Source organism: Mus musculus, chromosome X (assembly GCF_000001635.26).
Source record: "Mus musculus strain C57BL/6J chromosome X, GRCm38.p6 C57BL/6J".
NCBI classification, from domain to species: Eukaryota; Metazoa; Chordata; class Mammalia; order Rodentia; family Muridae; genus Mus; species Mus musculus.
This window is the reverse complement of record NC_000086.7, coordinates 84,628,916-84,654,810: the sequence shown is the minus strand read 5'-3', so window position 1 is coordinate 84,654,810 and position 25,895 is coordinate 84,628,916. Positions and strand designations below refer to the sequence as shown.

The following is a 25,895-nucleotide window of genomic DNA, read 5'->3' as shown; positions in this document are numbered from 1 at the left end:
AGCCTTCTTCATAATAGCCAGAAGCTGGAAAGAACGTTTTATACTGAATTCATTTCAAATAGCATATAGGAAGGGATCAGTGCATATCAACATGCAGGAAGATTTTAGTAGCATTTAAGTGGATTTCTGGTTCAACCAGGAGGCGTTTCAATAATAATATCAATATGTGTGTAAGTAGTATCATTGGTTTCCCTATATAGTTTGCAGTTGGTCAACCCTCCAAATATTTAGCATTTCATGAAAATAAGATTATGGTAATATTCGTACAATCAATACATATAGCACTATGCTTGGTCATAGTGAGTATTTAAAGAATATTAGTTATCATTATTTATTATGATCTGCCTTTAACTAGGATTTTCTCCATAATTTTTTCCAAGTTAATCCATAATTTAAATATGCATTCACAACTGCTTCAACGGAGGTGATTTTCTCATCTATTATGCACGGGTACCTCAAAACAACCACAGTCTTGGCATCCCTCCCCACAACTGTTTGTCCTCAAAATTTCATTGAGTCAATGAAGATGCTGACTACCATATTACCTCAGATTATCTCCTCATCACTGCCTCTTACAGAGTGCAGCAAAATACCCTTGTAACTTCCAAACAACTTTCTTATAGAGTTCCTGTGTCCAATGTCACTCACCGCCTTAATCATTTTATTAAAAACTATAATTAATTTCTTGGTTGCAATATTTGCTGAATACTAAGATATGACAGCTGAAAGACTACAGATGAACTCAAACTTTTAAAAAACAGTGTCAGTGTGTGTGGGGTGTGTGTGTGTGTGTGGAGAAAAAGCCAGTTTTTATTCACTGAGCCTATTTAGCACAGTGTTGCCTCTTTGGTGGAAAGTAACATGTATCTTATTCTTAATCCTGACTGTATTCTGTTAAGTATTATAGTCCCTGTATATGTGTGTCACTGAGACTTGGTGGTTTGGCAGTAAAATAAGGAAGGAAGTGTTAATGCAAACAGAAAGGGGCTTGGGACAATGGAGAAAGGGTTAAGAATGGTATGCAGAATGGGGATCTCTCTTTACCACTAAAACCAATTCTCTATTTTATCCTAGTGTTTACATGACTTACTCTTATCTGATCTACCCAACCTCATTTCTTGTAGCAGAAACTTTATCTACACATATAGGAGTTTCTTCAGGATCTCAAAATAAGCCACTACTATGCCCTTTTCAAAATTGTGACACGATCTTGCTATGTCGACTAGGTTGACCTCAATATTATCTTTCTGGCTTAGTCTCTCAAATGCAGGAGTTCTCCACAAGTACCACCTGGGACCTTCTGGAATATTCTTAAACATAACTTTCTCTAAACAGCATTTCTCATCCTTTGATTGTAGATAAGAATCATGGCCAGGATATGGTATTATCAATCTAACTTGAATTTCTTCAAGGTCCAACTTAAGGTTTGGCATATAAAAAATCTTACCCAATACATAAGCAAGGTTAAAATATGTTCTTGAATATTTTCTGGCCTTCAGACAAGTATAGATCTACCTGTCTAGCTTTGGGCACTATGACATAGCTATGTCCTTGGTGTGTTCTCTGACACAAAGTTCCACCTCTCTGTATGTATATTGTCATCACTATACCTAAAGCACCTGGTAGATGTTTAGTAAAGACTTTCCAATTTAATGAAAGCTTAAATTGTAGGATTATAACTTGCATGTAAATATGATGATAATATTTTTACACATGTAGAACAGTAAGAGAACACAAGACAAAAGGTATATATGGAGAATCACCCTGATACTCTCAAGAAACAATCAAAATAGGCAAATAAAAAAATACAGACAATGAAAACCAATTGGGAATAGTAAATATATTGAAGGTTTCCTTAGAATTAGAGATCCACAGACCATTTCTATTGTACAATATCCCATGAAATGTGAGGTTTCATTTTATTTAAGGTGCTGATTATACTACCTTGAATGAACACATGGGTCAATATTTTGTATTAGAAATACTGAAGAGTCTAATTTTTCAATCTCCATAATGTATCAGAAGTCAAAACTGTCCTAATTTATAGGTATATTCAGATGTATAATTCAAAGTTTACCAAACTGGTTTCTCTGGCAACATTTTATTTAATATATGAGAACTTTTCATGATATTGGTAAATGAAATGTTGAAAATTATATAGGTAAATAAATTGAAGTAACTAATGTTCATACACACATACACACCAGAGGGGGGAGGGAGGGGAGATAAAGGGAAGAGGGGAGGAAGAGAGAGAGAGAGAGAGAGAAAGAGAGAGAGAGAGAGAGAGAGAGAGAGAGAGAGAGAGAGAGAGAGATTCCTTACTTAGTTCTTAGACTAATTCCCAACCACATGCCTGTAGCCAGGCAGCTTCTTCACAGGATACTACTACAATGATATCACAATTTTACTTCAGGGCCCCCAATGGAGGAGCTGGAGGAAGTACTCAGGGAGCTGGGGGGATCTGCAACCCTATAGGTAAAACAACAATATGAACTAACCAGTACCTCCCACCCCCCCAGAGCTCACGTCTCTAGCTGCATATATATTGGCCATCAGTGGAAAGAGAGGCCCATTGGTTGTGCAGACCTTATATGCCTCAGTACAGGGGAATGCCAGGGCCAAGAGGTGGGAATGGGTGGGTGGAGGAGTGGGTGTGGGAGGGTGTGGGCGAACTTTTGGGATAGCATTGGAAATGTAAATGAAATAAATACCTAATTAAAAAAATAGAATGTGATTGCTATTCCTGGTTGTCAACTTGATTACATCTGGAATGAACTACATTCCAGAAATGGAGGGCACATCTGTGATCGAGATCTTGAGACTGGAAGAAAGGTTTCTGATCTGGATCTTGACATGGAAATCTTGAGGCATAGTGGCCATGAAAAGCTTAGGCTCTGACAAGATAGTACATGTCTCTAATTCCAGGCAACGCAGGCAAGCAGATCTCTGAGTTCAAAGACAGCCTGGGACAAAGCAAGTTCCAGATACAGGTGTGGTGGCACACACCTTCAATCTGGGCCATATCTTCTGCTGGAGGCCTACATAAGGACATTAGAAGAAGGAAGATTCACTCTTCTTTGACTTCTTGCACTTACTTGCCAGAACATCTGTTGGAACCTACTTCCACAGAAGACAAGCATAAACAACTAGCTTCGTGGGACTGAGCAGCTACTAGATCATTGGACTTCCCATTCATAGCTGCCCATGGTTGAGTAAGTTGGACTACAGTCTATAAGTCATTACAATAAATTTTCTTAATAAATAAAGATATTCCATAAGTTCTGTGACTCTAGAGAACCTTAAGATAGACACCTTTTTATCTGACCAAACTCTACCATATCCTTAAGTGAGACTGTTATGTTTCTAATATTTAATGCCACAGAATATTAACCATATCATCTATGAATGCTCTAATTTTGTGATGTTGTATATAATGGTCTTACATTTAATTTTCAGAGCAAAGTTTCAGCATCATATTTATAGCCACAGTGCACACTTTGGACACTACACCCCATTGGTTAACTTTGTATAACGTCTATTTGGAACTTCCAAGTGAAACCTCAGGTATCATATCTTGTTGTACTGCTAATGGGAATGTTATATTTTCAAAGTGAAAAGGTTAATGTGTGACAATTGTAGCTTTGCCAGATATGGAGTAACCCTATCAACAATGGTTGCTACATATTTTTATTTAGAAAATAAATGGTGCTACCCTTAAGGCAGATGCCAAAACTTTCACTGTAGAAGGACAATCCTTTTATTTCTAATCTCCAATCATCACTTTCAATTATATCACTTAAATTTTAAGTGGTACATTATTAAAATTTGCATGTGCAATATTCCAAGAAATAGTGTATGCTTTCCTAGGAAAAGCTCTAAGTGGCAGATCCAAAGAAAAGATGTATCACATTTATCTCCCACTTTCAAACTTCTTTTACGACTACTCTGTATTTGTGTGTGTGTGTGTGAGTGTGTGTGTGTGTGTGTGTGTGTGTGTGTGTGTGTGTGTGTGTGTGTTTTGGTGGTTTTAAAATGCTTGGCCCAAGGAATGGCACTATTTGAAGGTGTGGCCTTGTTGGAAGATGTGTGTCAGTGTGGGGGTGGGCTTTAAAGATCTGCTGACTGAGAAAGAATTAGTCTTCTCTTAGTGGCCAGTCAAATGAGAATGGAAAACTCTCAGTTCCTTGTGCACCATGCCTGCCTGGATCCTGCCATATTCCAGCCTTGATGATAATAGACTGAACCTCTTTAAATGCTGTCCTTATAAGCCTTGGTCTTCGTGACTGTTTGCAGCAATAAAACCCTAACTAAGACAAAGAATCACATAAGAATTACAAAACTTGTGGTATATTTGCAAAGTTACAAAGTCTTTCATTTATTTAACTAAGTTTTTAAAAAATATTTATTTATTTATTTATTTACAAGATGAACCATTATTATTTTTATTAACTCTCTTAAGGTCTAAAAGAAAATGTTTAGATGGAAAAAGAATCTGACTAGATCTTGACAAGATCAATTATTAATTCAGTTCTTTATTTTTGAAATAAATGTGCAATTAAGCATTCTTAAATACTCACTGCTCAGGATCTATATTATATTATATAAAATCTTGGTGGCTTAAATAGTCCATCTAGACTATCACAAGTAACTGTAAGAAAGATGTCTTCACCATAGTGTGTGAGCAAGCAAAATATTATTCTTGACTTTAGTTAAGAAAACAACCCTTTTTACTAATACACTAGGAAATTTTAATATGTTTCAGGGTGAAATGTATTTACTAATTTTATTAAGGAATCTCATGATTTATAATATATGCAGGACTCATAGACCCCATAAATTATGATTCTTGATGAGAGAATTAAATAGATATTGAAGTAGCTAATAACCAAAGGCTATAGTCAATCTAGGAATATTAAGAGTCTTTTTCTCAATATATGGAACAATTGGCAATTTCAGAAAATAATTTTAAAGTATTTATCATTTTTCTCCATGCAATAGCTTTTGTGGAAAACAAATCTGGCTCAATTTTTGAGTGAACAGAGGAAACAAGAACTGTTGAGAGAGCTATTACTTTGACTACACATTTGTGTCCCTTCCTTTTTTCTTTTGATAATTAATAATACAGTTCAGTATATGCCTGGCAATATATACTTGTAATTCTAATGTTCAGGAAGTCTGACGCTGAGAATTACTAATTAGAAAGAACCAGAGTACAGGGTGAAAGTACAGGGTGCCTGCACACTTTACAACCTGAGATCAGAGCCTCAGAATCCATGTAAATACTTGATGTAAATCCAAGATGCCTGCAAGAAACAGAAAGTAGTAACAGAATAATCTCCAGAAGCTCCCAGCTAGGGCAAGCAGCAGCAGAGATTTCCTACCATAAGTAATATGGTTAGGCATGGACCAGCACCCAAGGTCCTCCTTTTTTCTCCACACATGTGTTGTATTTGGCCCCTACAAATAATGAACTGGCTAACAATTAAAGAATCTGTTTATGAACAACACCCTTAACAACAACAACAATAACAACAACAACAACAACATATCCACTCGTCACTTTATACTAAGACTTTTGTTTTGTTTTGTTTTTGTTTTTGTTTTGTTTTGTTTTTTTTGAGACAGGGTTTCTCAGTGTATCCCTGGCTGTCCTGGAACTCACTTTGTAGACCAGGCAGGCCTTGAACTCAGAAATCCGCCTGCCTCTGCCTCCTGAGTGCTGGGATTAAAGGAGTGCGCCACCAACACCCGGCTACACTAAGACTTTTAGGAAGTCCTTCCTTATTCTAAAATTAACATTTTATGACCCCAAAATTTTGAATGTTTTACGTGGCCAGCATTAGAGCTTAAAGATGTCGAGCGGTTTATCATTGGAGTTTATCTGAGAATAATGATTGAGCAAATAAGAAATAAAAACCATGCACAGATTTGATTAGCATATATATATATATATATATATATATATACACATAATACATACACAATACATACATGCATGCATACATACATACATACATTTTAAGTAATACAAGAAAGCTAATAGCACTTTTCAGGGTAATTTCCAATTGTTTTTGAAAGAAAGATAAAAATTCAAAACACAAATGTTCCTTCTTCTCTATTCATACTTTAAAAAGAAATATAGCCAATTTTTAATTTAATTATTCAGAATTTTATAATTTCTAAAGAGTATAACTTACACATAAACCATATATACAAATATAAATGATCATGAATATTTTTGACTTCCACCCTACCTGACTTCCACTATTTTGAGAGGAAGTCTATTAAATATCTGACATAAGGTATTTAGGTAATTTGATCAGTTTTAATTTTCAGCATAATTTGTTTAAAAAGCTATGTAATCAAAGCTATACTGTTTATCAATCATAGTTGCAGGAAAAAAATGTGAATTCACGTACCAATTAAATTTCTATTATGGCTTTGCAGCCATTTATAAGGTGAAATACATTTTTATTTATGGAATGGCATAAGCCAAATGAGCTATATCACTACAATCACTGTAGTGGTTCAGCCAAAATAAAATCTGGATTTTCATGACTTTTACGTGTGGGAGATCTCTGCAGAGATAAAGTCAGAAACTATTTAATTCAAATTACCTCCACAGGAGCAAACAAAACTAGCATCGTTGTGGATAGGCAAGTGGGGCCAGAAAGATAAAAAAGAGTAATAAGTTCAAGATGTAATACAATTATTGTTGTTACCTACTGTCTGCACCAAAGCAACAAATTAACCAATTGTCACAACAAAATAGTCTAGGAAATTCTTTAAATTACTATGCCAAACTACATTCTAGATATCAATGATGTGCATTTACATTTACATATAAACCAAAAACTCAGGCGCAAAAGAATGGATATATGGCAATGTTGCAAAATAATTCAGAAAAATCCCATCCCATTAAGAATTAACCTTTGAGACCTACGGAACTACAGAACATGATTCCATTTAAACAATATTACTCTAGGCTTCTGTTTTTGCTGTTCATGCACACAGAATTACTAATTTTTGTTTCCAGGAAAAAACAATTGTCTGAAAATTGCACAACCACTAACTATAACAAATTTAGCAATCTCATTCTTATTTTCACAGATCATGTTAGGAAGAAACTACAAAATGTCAGATTAACATTTCAGAATGTATTGGAAAGTAACGAAGGGAAACTGATTTAGTTAGCAACGCTAAATAAAACAGACAGTTCCTACAGATGCTTTCCCTGTAAGACATTAAATAAACAGTGAAAAATGGCAACCATTTTAATTTAATAAATTAAACGCTGAACTTACTTCTCTGAGTTACGTTTCTGCTTGACAAAACCTATGCTCTTTAGGCAAGTATTTTTCTGGTGAAGTAGATGTGTACTTTCTTGAAGCTCATGGTATTTAATGAAATCACAAATGAGTCTTTTTACTGCCTCTGCCTCTTTTCTTCTTGCCCAATGCTAAACTATATCAAGCTGAGTGAAACAACTTTATTTTTGTCCCCAGTTTGTCAGTATCAAGTACAAATGCTTAGACTGCTTCAGTGGGATTCACTTGCCAGCCAAAGCTGAAACACTCAACTTACTTGCCATGGTTTCATCAGCTCTCTGACTCCCCTGGAGTCTTCTAGGAGCTTCTCCTTACGGGAAGCGTCCTGTAGGACATTGGCAGTTGTTTCTGCTTCCGTAATCCAGGAAAGAAACTTCTCCAGGTCCAGAGGGAACTGCTGCAGTAATCTATGAGTTTCTTCCAAAGCAGCCTCTTGCTCACTTACTCTGCAAAGGGACAAACAGGCAAATGGAATTCAGAAGCATCAGGTTGGTACATGCAATGAACTCAATAAAAGGGGCAAAGGTGGTGTGTTGCTGAAGCTCTCCATTTAACCAACAACCAGAATCCTAAACCTTTTTGTTTAATATTCATTTGTATTTAATCTAAAGGCCTCTTCTTGGAGGAAGGCATGCAAGTGGACCTATTGAAATTAAACAACAGTGTGCTGGGCATGTGGCTCAGTGATAGAGTGTTTGCCTACTAAACTCATGATCTTTGGTTCTATCCCTCAGTACTCCCACAAGAAAATGAGTAATAATTAAAGATTTGTATAAAAATGGATACACACACAGGGAGAGGTAGAGAGACATTGTGGGCCTTACGAATTTTGTTCATAATGATTCCAATATAACTTTCCTTCAACTTTAAGTTTGTGTTGAAGTTAATCTTCATAGGCAGAACCTTAAATTCCCTTGCTGTGGCCATCTTTGATATAACCCCGAGGCAAGAAACAAGAATGAAATAAGTAAAAAAAAAAAAAAATCAGGAAAATACAAATAGAGACTTGAGAGGGGAATACAGAAGGGATGGATTGGAATTGAAGAGAGAAAAACACACAAAAATGAAGAAAGATGCAAAGGTATCATTTCACAGAAACAATTGTGCGAACCATCACCTTGCCAATATTAGCTGGTACTTCCTTAGGTTCATTCTGCATTACCTAGAGTGGAGAACATTTTCCAAAAGAAAAAAATGTGTCAAGTTGAAAATGTAGAAACTTACAAATCAAATAGACAGTGGTTCAGTTTCCAGTGTCTTTTGCCTATTGTGTGACATAGCTTGTTACTAACTTCTCTGATTTTTTTATTTCCTGTTCCTCAGTAGCTACTATATGATGAACATCAACTTCACATATTATGACCACCTATAATTCTTAATAAAAATGTTAGTTCTTTCTGCCTACACCTCATCTTTGATTTCCCATTTTCTATAAAATGGAAAAAATAAAAGTGTCTTATGAGAATTTTAAATATTATACTTTCCAATTGTATGTATTTCTATATAAAGCATATATATACATATATATATATATGGAGAGAGAGAGAGAGCATATAATGTGGATATTCACAAAAATGCCCTGAGCAAAAGATCTGCATAATAATAGCTCAGGAGGGAAATTTGCCTTAAGCAGTAACAGTTCCATCTAAAAAGATTCAGGTAAATTTTGTCTGCAATGAGGAAATTAGTACTCTATTTAAATGCCTTATTTGCCTTCGTCGACTACACAAACACTTTCTGGGATTAAACATAAGCTAAAAATGGATTTCAAAAAATTGAACACTCGAATATGATACACACTGCTTGTTAAGATGTGATTGTCAATAATTATGCAAAACTGCAATTTATTTTAGCAGCAACTTTATCATGGGATGTGCAAAGCAGGCAATAAACAACTCCTGCCGAGCTGGCGGTAGCAGAGCCCCCAGAAGAGCTGTTTATTCATCATGGGCAAGGTTTTTGCTGAGCACACAGTCTTTCACTGTGTAGTCTCAGCATTCATACTGGATAAAAATCTTCTGTCTACGTTAACTGGTAGAAGAGAGAGTATGGTTATGAGGCTACCACTATTAGAAAAACATGACCATTGCACTAAGCTATTTATCAACTCCTAAATAAATGTTAATACTGTACAGATAAAAGGTACCATGGGGTTCTGGTTAGGCAAAGTAGTTAAATCTAGGACAGCTGCAGGGCTAACCCAGAGAGCTGATTTTCCTAGCTGTTAGGTAAAATGTCAAGGCAAATAGAAACAACCAAATTGCTGTCTGTTTATTGGAATTTCAAAACTCTGTGCCATTGTTACAGCTCTGAGAATGTGAATATAAAAAAATGGGTATGCACTATATAGAGAAAATACTGAGTAGATTCTGACAATCAATGGTACTGACTGGGGAAAAAAGGACAGTTTTATGCAGTTTATACTAAGGCTTGTCCTATCTACAGCCTAAAATGCACGATCGAAATAAGCTGTCCCATTCTAGAAAATAAATGTTGGGTTAGACATTGACTTGTTGTTTTTTTTTTTCATATAGTCCAATTTCAGATACAATAAAATGACATTATGAAAGTCCTTCCTGGCAGAATGAAGCTTAGGCGATTAAACAGTGCATTGCATTTTTGTTGTCATCTTCATGCTGGGGCTTTCGACATCTGAGCTCCTCTGCCCTTAAATGAGAAAGACCACTCACTTCTGCTTCTGCAGAAAGTAACCAGTGAAAATACTTTGAAAGCAGTCTGTAGAAAGTCAGAGGAAAGTGCTCTAGCCAGATGATGTGATTTTTTTTTACCCAAATCCAACCAGCAGATTTCTGCTTTGTAAATTGGGCCCTTGGGAAAGCAGAGGAACTTTTTTTTCAGGATAGTAAGGCACCATTTTCTTCAAGGATACCCTTGTGGTCTAAAATATTGACAACATCAGGCTGAATATTTCCTCATTCAGAAAATACTTTAAAAGGAGTTCAATTGACACAATGGCACAAAATCTCTCCAAAAGAGATATTTTCCAAACTTCTTGGATCACAGATACAACTCTTGTTTCCTACTTGCATGGGGGTTTTAATGACTACAAACTCATTCCTCGGTTCAAGGCATGTGCATTGAATGCCTATGTTTTACTTGTCTCAAGTCTACCCAAGGAATAAGTGAAAGGTACATAATTTCCATATCTGTGCATTCAAATTAGCTCTAAATGTGTCCCTAATTTTTCATTTTCCTCAACCATATGGCTACGGATGGCGTTTATGATAAATAAAAAATATAATCTATGAGAATCACAAAAAAATAAAAGATTGGCTAAGGAGAAAAAGACTGAGAACATGAATTATGTTAAAGTTTGGTTATTCAGGATATTCAATCCTATAGATTCTCAAGATAATTTCACTGTATTTTAAACATATAATGAGTATATATAAGAAAGGCTCTTTAAATTGCAATCTACTGTATTAAATACTTTATATATAACAAATACTACTTATCACACTTCAAGCTAAGATTTTGGTGATTTCTAAAGGTTGACTTTCTAGTTCGAAGATGTCCTCTCTTTAGAACATATATAAGGAATGGTATGGAACAGTGGTTTTAAAAGATGGTTCATGGACCAGCAGTCCCAGCAGCAGCATCTGAGAACTTATAAGAAATGCAAATTCTCAGGCCTCAGGATAGACCCACTGAAAGAGGAACTCCATGGTTGGAGTCCAACCAGCTGTGTTTTAGGAAGCCTTCCAGGCATTTTGAACACATGCTAAACTTCGAAAAACACTTCTGCTGGGAACAAAAGTTCGAGAACTACTGTGTAAGTGGATGCTGGGGTGTACTGTTCAGATCCCTGCTTGAGATTGGTAGACTTCTTGTCCAGGTTTCTTGGAGTGTTGCTGGCTGAAGTTTGTCAGTGTCAGCATTATTTGAGAATTGGGACCAGTTAAAAGAGCCCCCTGATCCAAAGTTGTTCTCTTCATCGCTAAAGCAGGCACAAGCCACACACTGGCACACAGCTGATATATGGTAAGTCTTGCTCTAGTGCCTCAACTCAGAATGATCCTATGCGTGACCCTGGCTCCTCATTTGGAGTCATGTGGGGCCAATTGTTAACAGTCATACTTTTGCAACATGGCTTCTACTTCTGCCTTATGCTACTTAATTTCCTTCGTTTCCATTACAAGTGGTGATCCTAAGCCCCCTTTCAAGTTAAAGAAAAAAAAAAAAACCTGGACATTATTTGCTTTCTTAGAATCTGTTTTCTAGGAAACTGAATGCACCAGAAGTGTCATGTTAAGGAATTTATGTGGAGAGCTATATATTTTCTCATACAGACTGTGATTTTCAAAGGAGATAATAGGGTTCTGAAATATCAGCTAGTAAAGAATGTTTGAAGGAATAAATTTTTGGAGTTATGAAACTGCAAAATTAGATCAGCCCAAGAAAGTGCCCATTCAGTTACAAAGCACAGAAAGCATGGCCTACCACTGCTATTAACAAAATGTGTCTGGTTTTTAAGGAGGCAACAAGTGCCCCCATCTGTCATTGCACACATACACACACACACACACACACACACACACACACACACACACACATACTGCTCTCTATGAATAAATCTCTGAGCCTTCACTTTTTATATGAATCTAAAATCACAAATTTGATGTAGAATAATCTTTTTTATTGGATATTTTCTTCATTTACATTTCAAATATTTTGCCTTTTCCAGGTCTCCCCTTCGGAAACACCCTATCCCATCCACCCGCACCCTGCCTCTTTAAGGGCACTCCCTCACCCATCCACCCATTCTCACCTTCTTGCCCTGACATTACCCTACACTGAGGCATCAAAAGTCAGGCTCAAGGGCTGCACCTCCCACTGATGTCCAACAAGGCTATCCTCTGTCACATGTGCAGCTGGAGCCATGGGTCCCTCCATGTGTACTATTTGGTTGGTGGCCCAGTCCCCAGGAGCTCCAGGGCTGTCTGGCCAGTTGACACTGTTGCTCCCCCCATGGGGTTGCAAATCCTCTCAGCTCCTTTAGTCCCTTCTCCATCTCCTTCATCAGGGACCCGGTGCTCAGTCCAATGGTTGGCTACAAATAACCGCCTCTGTATTTGTCAGACTCTGGCAGAGCCTCTCAGGCGATTGATCCCCAGCTGGGGCAGTCTCTGGATGGTCTTTCCTTCAGTTTCTGCTTCACAGTTTGTCTCCATATTTCCTCCTGTGAGTATTTTGTCCCCCCTTCTAAGAAGCACTGAAGCATCAACCCTTTGGTCTTCCTACTTCTTGGGCTTCATATGGTTTGCGAATTGTATCTTGGGTATTCCAAGCTTTTGGGCTAATAGATGGAACTAGAAATTATCAGCCTGAGTGAGGTAATACTGTCACAAAAGAACACACATGTTATCTACTCACTGGTAAGTGGATATTAGGATAAAAACTTGGAATACCCACGATACAACTTACAGACCATATGAAGGTCAAGAAGAAGGAAGACCAAAGTGTGGATGCTTCAGTCCTATTCAGAAAGTGGAACAAAATAATCAAGGGAGGTAGAGGTTGGAAAGGACTTGGGAGGAAGAGAGGAATGGGGGTAGAAAAGAAGGGCAGGATCAGGTGTGGGAAGAGACAGGGGAGATGTACAGAGGGTCAGAAAATTGAACAGAGGTGTGTAGCAATGGGGGATGGGGAAATGGGGGTAGCCAACAAAATGCCTCAGACACCAGGAAAGCAAGACAACTCTCAGGACCAAATGGGGATGACATTAGCTGAAATACCCAACAAAGGGGGGAGAGAACCTATAGATACCATATCTAGAATTTAGGCACGGCCCCCAGTTGAGGGATTGGCCACCCATGCTTCTCTAAATTTTAACCCAGACTTGCTTCTCTCTAAAGGAAATACAGGGGCAAAGAGTGAAGCAAAAACTAAAGGGAAGGCCATCCAGTGACTATCCCACCTGGGGATCTATCCCATATCCAGCCACCAAACCCAGACACTTACTGATGCCAAGAAGTACTTGCTAAAAGGAGCCTGATACGGATGTCTCCTGAGAGGCTCTGCCAGAGCCTGACCAATACAGAGGTAGATGTTCACAGCCAACCATCAGACTGAGCACCTGAACACCAAATGGAGGAGTCAGGGGAAGGACTGAAGAAGCTGAAGCTGTTTGCAACCCAATAGGAAGAACAACAATATCAACCAACCAGACCACCTACCGCTCCCAGGGACTAAACCACCAACCAAAGAATACACATGGAGGGACCTATGGCTACAGCTTCATATGTAGCAGAGGATAGCCTTATCTGGCGTCAGTAGGAGGAGAGGTCCTTGGTCCAGTGAAGGCTAGATGCCCTGGTGCAGGGGAATGCTAGGGCGGTAAAGCAGGAGTTGGTGGGTGGGTAGGGGAGCACTCTCATAGAAGCAGGGGGAAGTGGGTAGAATAGGGGGTTTTCAGAGGGGAAATAAGGAAGGTGGATAACATTTGAAATGTAAATAAATAAAATAACCAATAAAATGTTTGCTCAATTGAAGTAATTTTCATAAAATTAGGAAGCTTTTAGATAGACAGTTCAAATTGCAGCTGATTTCATTTTACTGTTTAAAAAACAAACAAAAAACACAAAAAATAAAATATTGTAAGATTATAATCTATCTTGTGCCCTATATATATATATATTTTTTTTTGATGCTCTGCTTGCCTACCAGGTTCAACTGGGGCACAGTCAGGACAGGTGAGCTGCATGCTTTAGTCCACACCACCCTGAGCCCCATCTCCTTCCCTCCTAAGGAGTCCTGCAGAACCCCAGGATCATGTTCACCTGGGGCCCAGCCAGTAGATGTGAGTCATGTTCTGATCCCTGAGCTCTATTATCAGGCTCAAGGCCCTTCCTGTTTCTGCTCCACCCCCCACCAAGGAGAAAGATCTAGCCATCTCCAGGGGCAACCAGATAGCTAAAGGCCAGCACAAGAACAAAATCAACAAGAGCCAGGATAATATGGCATCACCAGAGACATGCAATCCTACCACAGCAAGCCCTTGATATCCTAACACACCCAAAGCACAGGAAGATGACCTTAAATCCAGTCTAAGAAGGATGATAGATGTCTTTAAAGAGCAAATGCATAAATCCCTTAAAGAAATACAGGAAAATGCAATTAAACCAGAGAAGGAAATAAATAAAACTGCTCAAGACTTAAAAACAGAACGAGAAGCAATAAAGAAACTGAGGGAATCCTGAAGATGGAAAACTTAGGGAAGAGAACAGGAAGTACAGATGCTTCACCAACAGAACACAAGAGATGAAAGAGAGAAGCTCTGGCACAGAATATATGATAGAAGAAATTGATACCTCAGTTAAAGAAAATGTTATATCATAAAAGTTCTTAACACAAAACATCCAAGAAATCTGGGAAACTACGAAAAGATCAAACTGAAGAACAATAGGAAAAGAAGGAGAAAAAAGACTCCCAGTTCCAAGGCTCAGAAAATATTGTCAACAAAATCATAGAAGAAAACTCCCCAGCGTAAATAGTGAAGTGCCTGTAAACAATGTGAAACTTAAAAAACATCAAATAGATTGGACCAGAAAAGGAAATCCTCCTCTCACATAGTAAACAAAACACAAAACCTACAAAACAAAGAACAAATATTAAAATCTACACAGGAAAAATAGTCAAGTAACATATGAATGCAGACCTATTAGAATTACACAGGACTTCTCAATACTCTTAAAACCAGATGGTCCTGGCCAGATATCTTTCAGACTGTAATAGACCACTGATGTCAGCCAGACTATTTTACTAAGCAAAAATTTTAACACCATAAATGGAAAAAACAATCTTCTAAGACAAAAAAAAAATTAAATATCTATTGACAAATCCAGAAATACAGAAGTTACTAGAAAGAAAACTTTAAACCAAGGAGGATAATGACAGCCAAGAAAATATAGGAAATAACCCCACACCAATAAAACCTAAGGAAGGGAAACACACACACAATATCAACACCAATATCAAAATAATAGGAGTAAGCAATGATTGGGTCATTAATAACTCTCAACATAAATGGACTATAAAAAGACACATGTTAACAGCATGTACAGAAAAACAGGATCCATCATTCTATTCCATACAAGAAATACACTTCAGCAACAAAGATAGACATTACCTCAGAGTAATGGAGCTGGAAAAAGGTTTTCCAAACAAATGGACCCAATAAGCTAGCTGAAATAGCCTTTCTGTTATCTGATAAAATAAACTCTCAAACAAAATTAATCAAAAAAGTGATTAGGAAGGCACTTCATGCTCACCAAAAGAAAAGTCCACTGAGATGATATCTCAATTCTAAACATCTTTGCCTAAATGCAACTGCACCCAAATTTGTAAAACAAGTATTACTAAAGCTTAAATCAAACATTGAACTCCATATGTTAATAGTGGGAGATTTCAAAACCCTACTACCACCAAAAGACAGATCATCTAAACAGAAACTACACAGAGAAATACATATACATTTGATACATAGCAGACATTATGTGTCAAATGGACCTAACAGATATCTACAAAACATTTCACCCAAACACAAAAGAATCTACCTTTTTCTCAGCATCTCACAGAACATTCTCAAAAAGTGCCCATATACTCAGTCTTAAAGCAAGCCTCAACAAATACAAGAGAATCAAAATAACACCTTGTATCTTATCCAACACCATGGATCAAAGCTGGACTTCTAGATCAATAGAAACACTGGGAAGCTTACAAACTCATGGAAACTGAACAAATTTCTATTTAATGACCACTGAGTTCAGGAAGAAACAAATAAAGAAATTAAAGACTTTCTAGAATTCAATGAATATGAAGGCACAACATACCCAAACTATGTGATACAATTAAGGTAGTGCTAACAAAAAGTTCATAACACTAAGTACCATCATAAGGAAATTGGAGAAATCTCAAACCAAGAACTTAAAAGCACATCTAAAAGCTCTTGAACAAGAAAAGAAGTAAATACACCCAAGAGGAATGGATGGGAACAGATGATCAAAATCAGGGCTGAAATCAATACATAAAATCACGGCTGAAATCAATACATTAGAAACAAAAAGAACAATACAAAGAATCAATAAAAGCAAGAGCTGGTTCTATGATAAAAGCAACAATATAGACAAACCCTTAGCCAAACTAACTAAAAGGCAAAGACACATTTCACATATTAATAAAATCAGAATGAAAAGAGGGACATAACAACAGACACTGAAGAAGTTGAAAGAATCATTAGGTCTTACTTCAGAATCCCGTACTCCAAGAAATTGAATCAAAAGGAAATGGAGAATTTTCTTGATAGATTCCACTTATGAAATTTAATCAAATTCAGTTAAACTATCTGCATAGACCTACAACCTCTAAGGAAATAGAAGAACAAATTAAAAGTCTCTTAACCAAAAAAAGCCCAGGGCCAGCTCATTTTAGTGCAGAATTCTACCAGACTTTCAAAGAAGAGGTAATACCAATACACCTCAAAGTAGTCCACAAAATAGAAACAGAGGGAACATTGCCAAATCATTCTGTAATGCCACAGTCACCGTGACACCAAAACCACACAATGTCTCAACAAAGAAAAAGAATTTCAGACTAATTTCCCTTATGAACATTGATGGGAAAATATTCAATAAAATACTAGCAAATAAAATGCAGGAACACCTTAAAAAGATCCTTTGTTATGATCAAGTAGGCTTCATCTCAGGGTTGCAGGGGTGGTTCAACATACAAAAGTCCATCAATGTAATTGGACCTGTTAACACTCAAAAAGACATAAACCCACATGAATATCTCATTACATGTTGCAGAAGCCCTTGACACAATTCTATGCCCCTTCATGATAAAAGTGTGGAGAGATTAGGAATACAAGCCCATACCTAACTACAATAAAGGCAATATATAGCAAGCCAATAGCCAACGTCAAATTTCATGGAGAGAAACTTAATGCAATTCCATTAAAATCGGGGAAAAGACAAGACTGTCCCCTCTCTATATCTACTCAATATAGTATTTGAAATTTTAGCTAGAAAAGTGACACAACTAAAGAAGATCAAGGGAATAAAATTTGAAAAGGAACAAGTCAAAGTATTTCTATTTGCAGATGATATGATACTATATATGTGTGACCCCAAAATTTCTACCAGAGAACTTCTACGGCTGATAAACACCATCAACAATGTGGCTGGATACAAAATTAACTAAAAACAACCTTTAGCCCTCCATCAAATGATAAATGAGATGAGAAAGACATTAGGAAAATAGCACCTTTTACAATAGCCACAAATAATATAAATTATCTTATGTCACTCTAATAAAACAAGTGAAAGATATATGACAAGAAGTCTTGTAAAAACTGCTGAAGAGACCAGAAGATGAGAAAATTTCTCATGCTCACAGATCAGTATGAATATCATAGTAAAATTTGCCATTGTACCAAAAGCAATCTACAGATAAATGTAATTTCTATTAAAATTCTAAAACAGTTTTTATAAACCTTGCAAAAGTAATTCTCTGCTTCATATGGAAAAATAAATGAAATAGGATACCCAAAATTAACATGTAGAATAAAAAAATTTCTGGAGGTATCACCACCCTTGATTTCAAGCTGTACTACAAAGCAATAGTAATAAACACTTCATAGTATTGGTACAGAAACAGACACAGTGATAAATGGAGTCAAAATAAACCCATATACTATGAACTCTTGATTTTTGATAATGAAGCCAAAACCATATAATGAAAAAAAGAAAGCATCTTCAACAAATGGTGCTGATCTAATTGGATGTCTCCATGTTGAAGAATGCAAATAGATCAATATTCATCACCCTGCTCAAAACTCAAGTCCAAGTGGATCAAGAACCTCAACATTAAACCATATACACTAAACCTCACAGAGGAGAAAGTGGGAAGTAGCCTTGAGAGTATTAGTACAGGAGACAATTTCCTGAACAGAACACCAATGGCCCAGGCTCTAAAATCAACTATTCATAAATAGATATTGAAACTGAAAAGCTTCTGTAAGGCAAGGGAAACTGTCAATAGAACAAAATGGCACCCTGCAGATTGGATAGGATCTTTACCAATACTGAGGGTCAATATCCAAAATTTATATAGAACTCAAGAAATTAAACACCAACAACCCAAATAACCCAATTAAAAAATAGGGCACAGAGTTAAACAGAGAATTCTCAACAGAGGAATCATGAATGGCTGAAAAGCACTTAAAGAAATGTTCAAAGTCCTTATTCATCAGGGAAATGCAAATCAAAACAACTTTGAGATTTTATCTTACACTGGTCAAAATGGCTAAGATCAAAACCTCAAGGGACACCACATGCTGGTGAGGATGTGAAGCAAGGGTGAAATTCCCCTGTGGCTGGTATGAGTGCAAACTTGTATAACCAGTTTGGAAATCAATCTGACGGTTTCTCATAAAAATGAGAACAGTTTTTTGTCAAGACCCAGATATCCCAAAAGGGCATATACCCAAAAGGTGTTCTACCATTCCACAAGGACACATGATCAACTATAATCATAGCAGCTTTATTTCCAATAGCCAGAAACTGGGAACAACCCAGATGTTCTTCAGCTAAAGAAGCTATAAATAAAATATGGTACATTTAAACAAGGGAATACTACTTAACTATTAAAAACAAGGACATCATGAAATTTACAGTCAATTGTATGGAACTAGGAAATACCATCTTGAGTGAGGTAACCCAGACCCAGAAAGACATCCATGGTATGTACTCACTTGTAAGTGGGTAATAGCTACCAATACAGGGTAACCATGCTAAAATTCATGGACCCAGTGAAGCTAATAACAAGGAGAGTCCAAAGGAAGATGTTTGCATCTCATTCTGAAGGTGGAAAGAAAATAGATGTTGGAAGTGGATGAAGAGATGCAACTGGATGGGAGAGGGGATAGGCAGGAGGTTGAAGATCATGTGTGTGGAGAGTGAATGGGGGTGGGGGTAAGAAAGCTGGGAGAGAGAAGGGACATCTGTGGGTGGCAACACTGGGACAAACTGGAGACCAAGGACTATGGAGGCTCCTGAGAGGATATGGGGGTGACCTTAGTTGAGACTCCTAGGAGTGGGCAAAATGGAGACTGATGTGGTTACCTCCTATAGCCAGGCAGGACATCCAGTGTTGGGATGGGGACACCAACCCACCCACAAAACCTTTGAACACAAAATGCCCTGCTTATAAGATGTTAAGGGATAAAGATGGGCTAGAGATTGAGTTAATAGCTGTACAATGATTAGCCCAACTTGAGAACATCTTATGGGAGAAAGCCAACCTCTGACACTATTAATGGTATTCTATACACTTGCAGAGAGGAGCCAAACATAACTTCCTTCTGTAAGGCTTTATCTAGCAGCTGATAGAAACACATGCATTGAACCACAGCCATACATTAGGGGAAGCTTAGGGAGTCTTGTGTGTGAGTTAGGGCAAGCTGGAGGGGTCAAGGACACCACAAGAAGACCTACAGAGTCAAGTAACCTGAGCTCACAGAGACTCACAGAGACTGAATCACCAAGGAGCACACATCGTCTGGACCTAGGTCCCCTATACACATGTAGCAGATGTGCAGTATGGGTTTCATGTGGGTGCCCTAACAATTGGAAAGGGGCCAATCTCTGATTCAGACACTATTGTCTGCTTTGGATCCCTTTCCCCTAGCTGGGCTGCCTTGTCTGCCTCAATGGGAGAGAATGCATTTAATCCTAATGCAACTTGATGTGCCAGGGCAGGTTGGTACAGGGAGTGGTGGGCAAGGCAGGGATGGGAGGATGGGATTAAGAATAAAGGGGGAAAGGGCTCTGTGAGCAGGATGTAAAGTGAGTAAATAAATGAATTAATGAAAAAAACATCTAACTATGAAGAGAGATATAATTGTTGGAGTAGAAGGACAAGGGAGGCTGTGCCACTGACTCCTGACCCTCCCATTGCAGGCATAGATTCAGCACATTTGTTACTTTACAATAAGCAGGACAGTTAAAACACATTGTAAAAGATACCTACAAAGATATTACATTACCCTTATTATAGCAAAAAAACATCTAGCTGGGCTTTACTTCAAAACAGAACAAAAAACAATTCCTTTCCAAAGCATATTTGCTGGATTGCTGTTCACCAATGCATGTGTTAATGAGGTTTTCATTCCCTCTCTCAAGAGGTCTGGTACTAAATTACTCAAAGTCTCTAGAGTTAATTGGAAAGCAAGACCCAAATGTTCCCAAAGTATTGCTGATTGTTTCTCAGAAAAGTCATTCCAATCTTCCATCACCCCAGACAACACAGATGACATTGTAACATGTCCAGGAGCAACATACTTGTGGGTGAACTACATCAGTCCTCCAAAGATAAATCACAACGGTGAACATACTGAGAGTCTCTCCCTTCAATCATATTTCATTTTTAAAAATCATCTGGAATTTACCTTTATAGAGAAAGGTGGTTTGAACAATATCAATAATATAAAGAATATAATAATATATACTGTATCTCTTTCATTCTTTTTGCACCATGAATGTATTTAAATTTTTAAAATTGCAGATTATATTAACATAGAAACAAGCATATTTATGTACTTTCCCTAAAATCACTGGAACATTCCTGAAAATAAAAATTAGGAGAAAACTGTAATGCATGATCTCTTCATATTATTCATTGATTTGACTTGTGGTTCTTTGTCATTAATCAGAGAGAAACTCAGTTAACTAAAGCGATGTATATGAGCAACTGTAACATGAACATATATCTTTCTCTATTACATTGGTAAAAAGATTAATATTCTTTAGATTGCAGTCTTTGTCTTTTATTTTTGTACTGGTACAATATCAAAAGGCATTATTTTGGAAACCTGCAAAATAATTTCTGGTGAAATTCATTTGATTCATGTACAGACCCTAAAAATGTCTTGCAATTCATAAAATTGAAAAGGGTCTGTATTACCAGGAATAGCCACTACAGGGTATTCAGAAAATAATTAGATAGCACTACCTTCCAGATACAAAGTTTAGTTTAGTGCAGAGTTTACTGTTGGAAATAATTTCTTTTTTAATTAATATGAATAATATGTATATTTGAGGTTCTACTTGCTTGTAGTGTTAACATCTTTAAATTTTAAAACATGATTGCACATTAAACAGCTTGTTGTTTCTGCTAAAAAGATATGAATAAAATAGTATAGAAATAAGTTTTAAAAGTAGAAGGGGCAGAAAGATCACACATTCTACCATTGTCTGGGCTGCATAGTGTATTTTTTAAAAGAGCCTGGATTGCATTGCAAAATGAGACTATGGAGACACGTGGGAGGGGAGATTACACAGGGAAGGAGTTCAAGTTAAAAGTCATAACTGGGATTAATTCTTTAAAATTTGTTAAGTCCATACATCTGACTTAATATATATCGTTATTCACAATAACTTATGGAAAAATATAAATTTGGATTGTTAGATATCAGTTGAAAATAACCAGAGTATGGGAAAGCACAGAGGTTCAATTTAGCACAGAGGATAAATTTTCTAAGATGAAAAGACAAAAAACACAGTTGAATCAAATAAGTTGCTAAAGTTATCATCATTCAGAAGATTGCATGTATACCAGAATGCTGTCAGTGGAATATGAAAATACCAATGATTTCATAAGGCTTAAGTTACACTGTATAAATATATGGTTTGAATTATCCAGATACTAAGCACTCTTGCAGTTAACAGTGAAGTTCAGAAAGAAGAGTTCTTTATATTTACATTCAACATTTTTGGATATAGTATTTTGCACTAACTAAAGTGCTGTTTTTCTATTTTAGGCTTGTCCATAGTAATGATTTACTTTGATACTTTAAATGACTTGATGAAACTCATAGAGCAGATTGTACTATCCTGAACAGTTTATGGATTATAGAGGGACCCTTGGGGAGTCTTGGTGAGCTTCCAAATTAAGTAGCAAAACCTTGAAGCACCCAATTCAGGCCATAGTATTCTAAGACACTTGCTCTTAAAGTGACTTGCATATCTCACTATAAGATAAATATAATGGATAACGATATATGACTACTAAAAGATCCTTTGCTTTTTTGTGATTACTATATGAATTAGGACTATGGTATATGTGCGTAGACAAAAGAAATTATTCTTTTACTTACTTTCAACTACTGTCTAAGAGACCTATTGAAATGAACTTTGCAGTTTGGCTTCAAGATAGGCTTCAGAATTTTATATTAAAAACAAGTCATTACTTCTTATTGAACAACAAAAATTCTAGAATATACATTTCTTATTTTTTATAATAAATGTATTTGGTATTAAACGAGGAAAATCTAACATGAAAATCAAATGCTTCCTTTATTCTGCTACTATAAATTTTAAATTAAAACAAATACATTTTAATATGATCACTAGAGAAATGAATTAATCTCACAAAGTGACTAAATCATGGTAGATTTTAAAGGAATGGTTCTTCTAATTTCAAACATATTATGATGGCTCAAATAAGATTCAGAAGAAAAGATGGAAGATTACAAATAGCATGAGCTAATTAAAACATCAAAATAAAGATGAAAAAGTTTGTTGATTCCTTACTTTTCATTACTAGGAATAAACATCATCTAAAAAGATCAAGATAGAAACTCACTGATGGCCTTCAAATATTATTTAAGATTTTTAAAGCATGTTATAAATTGAGACTCCTTTGCAATTAGAATTGCAAGGCCAAAGGAAGCACTGTACCTGCCTTCAAGGATTCCCTGAAACATTCCCTGCTTAGTGTAGTATTTAACATTCTTCAACATTAACTTACTATATATTCCAGAAGGGCAACAATTCACAAAATTCCTGGCATTTATAAGACATACAATCAATCTAGTTAAAATCAACAACCCTGCTATGAACAAGACACAATTCTAAAAATGAGGACATTGGCACTTCGTTTTTAAAATTATAAAATGCATTGACCAGTATGTATAATTGTTTAGTTTTTTTTAAAGGATGTTCACTTCTCTCCTAAAAGTTAAAAATAAAAAAGAAATAATTTATAGCAACTGTTGCTAGAGAAAGGGAACTCTAAGAGAGAGTTATAGTTATAATGGACATTTTTACACATGAGAAGAGGCTTTATTTTTTTCTAAGTGCTTGTTTTTTCCCCCTAGCAATAAAAGTGACAAGGTAGACAGACTTACTGGGCAACACATTGTGTTTAGTTGTCAATTGCTGAATTTCTATTATTCTTACCTGAATGTTGAAAAATAGAGCACACGCAAAAAAGAACAACCTTTGTCAAAATTAGCTTCTCATTTTGGCAATTTTTCAGAATTCTCAAAAGTTGAATCCTGGTTCAAAGATATCAACTTATAAACCACCCTGCCCAGATACACATATGCCTTGTCTTACCAAACACATCTCTGCCTGCTCTGTCTTGGATTATCTATAAACTGGAAGGGCATTTTCTCTGTGATTACTCATAGTGTCAAAATCATCCAGTGTGTTGTGAATGTGATGTGCACAAAGCTTTGTGTCACAGGACGAGAGAGACACTGATCTACTCATTGAGATCCTTTGTTTATCAGCATGAAATAGTTCCTAATCCATCTGATTTGCCATGCATCTAGCTAGTACTTCTCTACTATATTCACAGGAATGGGTCTGAACCTTGTAAATGATAAGAGGAGGAGATGAGAACACACTGAGTTTTGCTGATCTACTGATCTAACAATTGTCAGAATAAACTATTTCTATCTGAAATATATATAATATATATATATATAATAAGTTGCTGTTTATTTCTGTACGCATCTGTATCTGGTTTTGTTTTCTACATTACCTGGCCAATCCTTACAAGAAATTAGCTTGTATTTCTCTTACATATGCTGCCTAAGGGCTGTTTAGTATTTGGGATAAATTTAGGCAACAATAATATTTCCTATGCTTTGCATATGCAACTCCACTCCATATGCCAAGATCATGCGATGTGTGTATATAGCACATTATTAGAGGGATATTACGTTACTATTTTCTATAGTTCAATAAAGGCTGTGGCAATAGACAAAAGGGCATTGATGACATAATTTTAACTAATTGGCTATAACATACCAACAGCCCTTAAAGGTTTATTCATTTCATCCATATTTATAATTGTATTAACCATACCAATAAGAAGTAAATTATGTTTTAAGAGGATATTTTTACTTCATTAATTCCAAGATCAGTTTCTACCTGGAAAATTAAACAAATGTTGCAGATCACAAGGTGAGAGAAATTCTGGGCATTAAGGCAAGAACTTTAACTGTGTTAGTAAAAGAGTCCCTGGAATTCAGCTGAGACAGCTGAGCCATTGGAAACTTCCTAAATAACCGAAACTATTGCATTTAAATCCTAGATCACACTGAAGTGCTTCACTAGAAATACATATATGTATTAATCGTCTTAATTAATACCTGAACATGAGTCATAATTTATTTACATACCAATACAATTTTTTCTCATTGAAATAATGCATAGTGCAATTCTCAGAAATGTGAGCAACTGCTATAAAGGATATTTTAGGTTTTGGTGTTGAATTCATTAAATTTAAAAATAAAATTTGTATAGATAGGTGTTTTAGCAGTTAAGAGCACATACTGACAAGAGTTTTGTTCCTAGCCTTCATATCATGCAGATCACAACTGCCTGGAGCCCAAGTAACAGGGTAACCAGATGAAGTCCTCTATTATCTGTGAGTATCTGCACTCACACGTTCACACCCATACATAAATGCACAGACAGACACGGAATTAAAAAAAAACCTTCAAAAATGTGTACACTTGTAGAATCATATACAAAGTTATCTTCTGTTTCAATGTAATGCTGTCTTAGCTATGTACTAGATATATGTTACTTTATTAAACATGATGATTCACTTTCTGGAAAATCCTCTTCTCACATGTGCAGACACAGATTGAGTTTCACCATAGCAAATTTGGTGCTCCAGAGTGGTTTTTTTGTTGTTGTTTTGTTTTTTTTTGTTTTTGTTTTTGTTTTTGTTTTTGTAATGGGACATAGGGATGGCATTGGGTTTAAGAAATCTTCAGGCACTGACAGACAACCACAGGAAAACTTTAAGGTGAAGGCTATCAAAAAGAAAATAAACAGAATTTAAAAAGAGGGAATGAGGACATTTGCCTTCTGTGAACCCAATCTCTGTTCCTCACAGCTCCATAGAGAATGAAATAGCATTTTAAAAATTGCTCCCTTTTACAGCCAGCTGTGACTATCGGTGAATGAGGGGTCTACTTCATATACGAACCTGAATTAAAAACAGCCAGCCTTTTAGTCAGTTCAGAGCCCACAGTCTTGATTACATTTGACACAATAATCATCATCATATCTTAAGACTCAAATCAGCCTGACAGTGCTCGACTCAGGGCTGCTTCTCCCAATTAGCTGGAAATTGCAGCCCAGCTCATCTTCTAGGGAAGTTTACATTACAATTTTGCTGTGGGGGAAAATGCAATGAACATGATGGAGGGAGCAAATCAACTTTCTAACTTTTACAATAACTATT

General features: G+C 36.4%; 1 protein-coding gene across 9 annotated transcripts in view; it reads right to left on the bottom strand.

The window, feature by feature from the left end:
- Positions 1-25,895, bottom strand: part of Dmd (dystrophin, muscular dystrophy) — a 2,390,387-nt gene that overhangs the window by 550,240 nt on the left and 1,814,252 nt on the right. For all 9 annotated transcript variants that reach the window (XM_006527768.3, XM_017318377.1, XM_017318376.1 and 6 more), the window contains one exon: positions 7,585-7,774. In XM_006527768.3, coding sequence (XP_006527831.1) covers positions 7,585-7,774 — 190 coding nt within the window. The remainder of the gene's footprint in view (positions 1-7,584; positions 7,775-25,895) is intronic.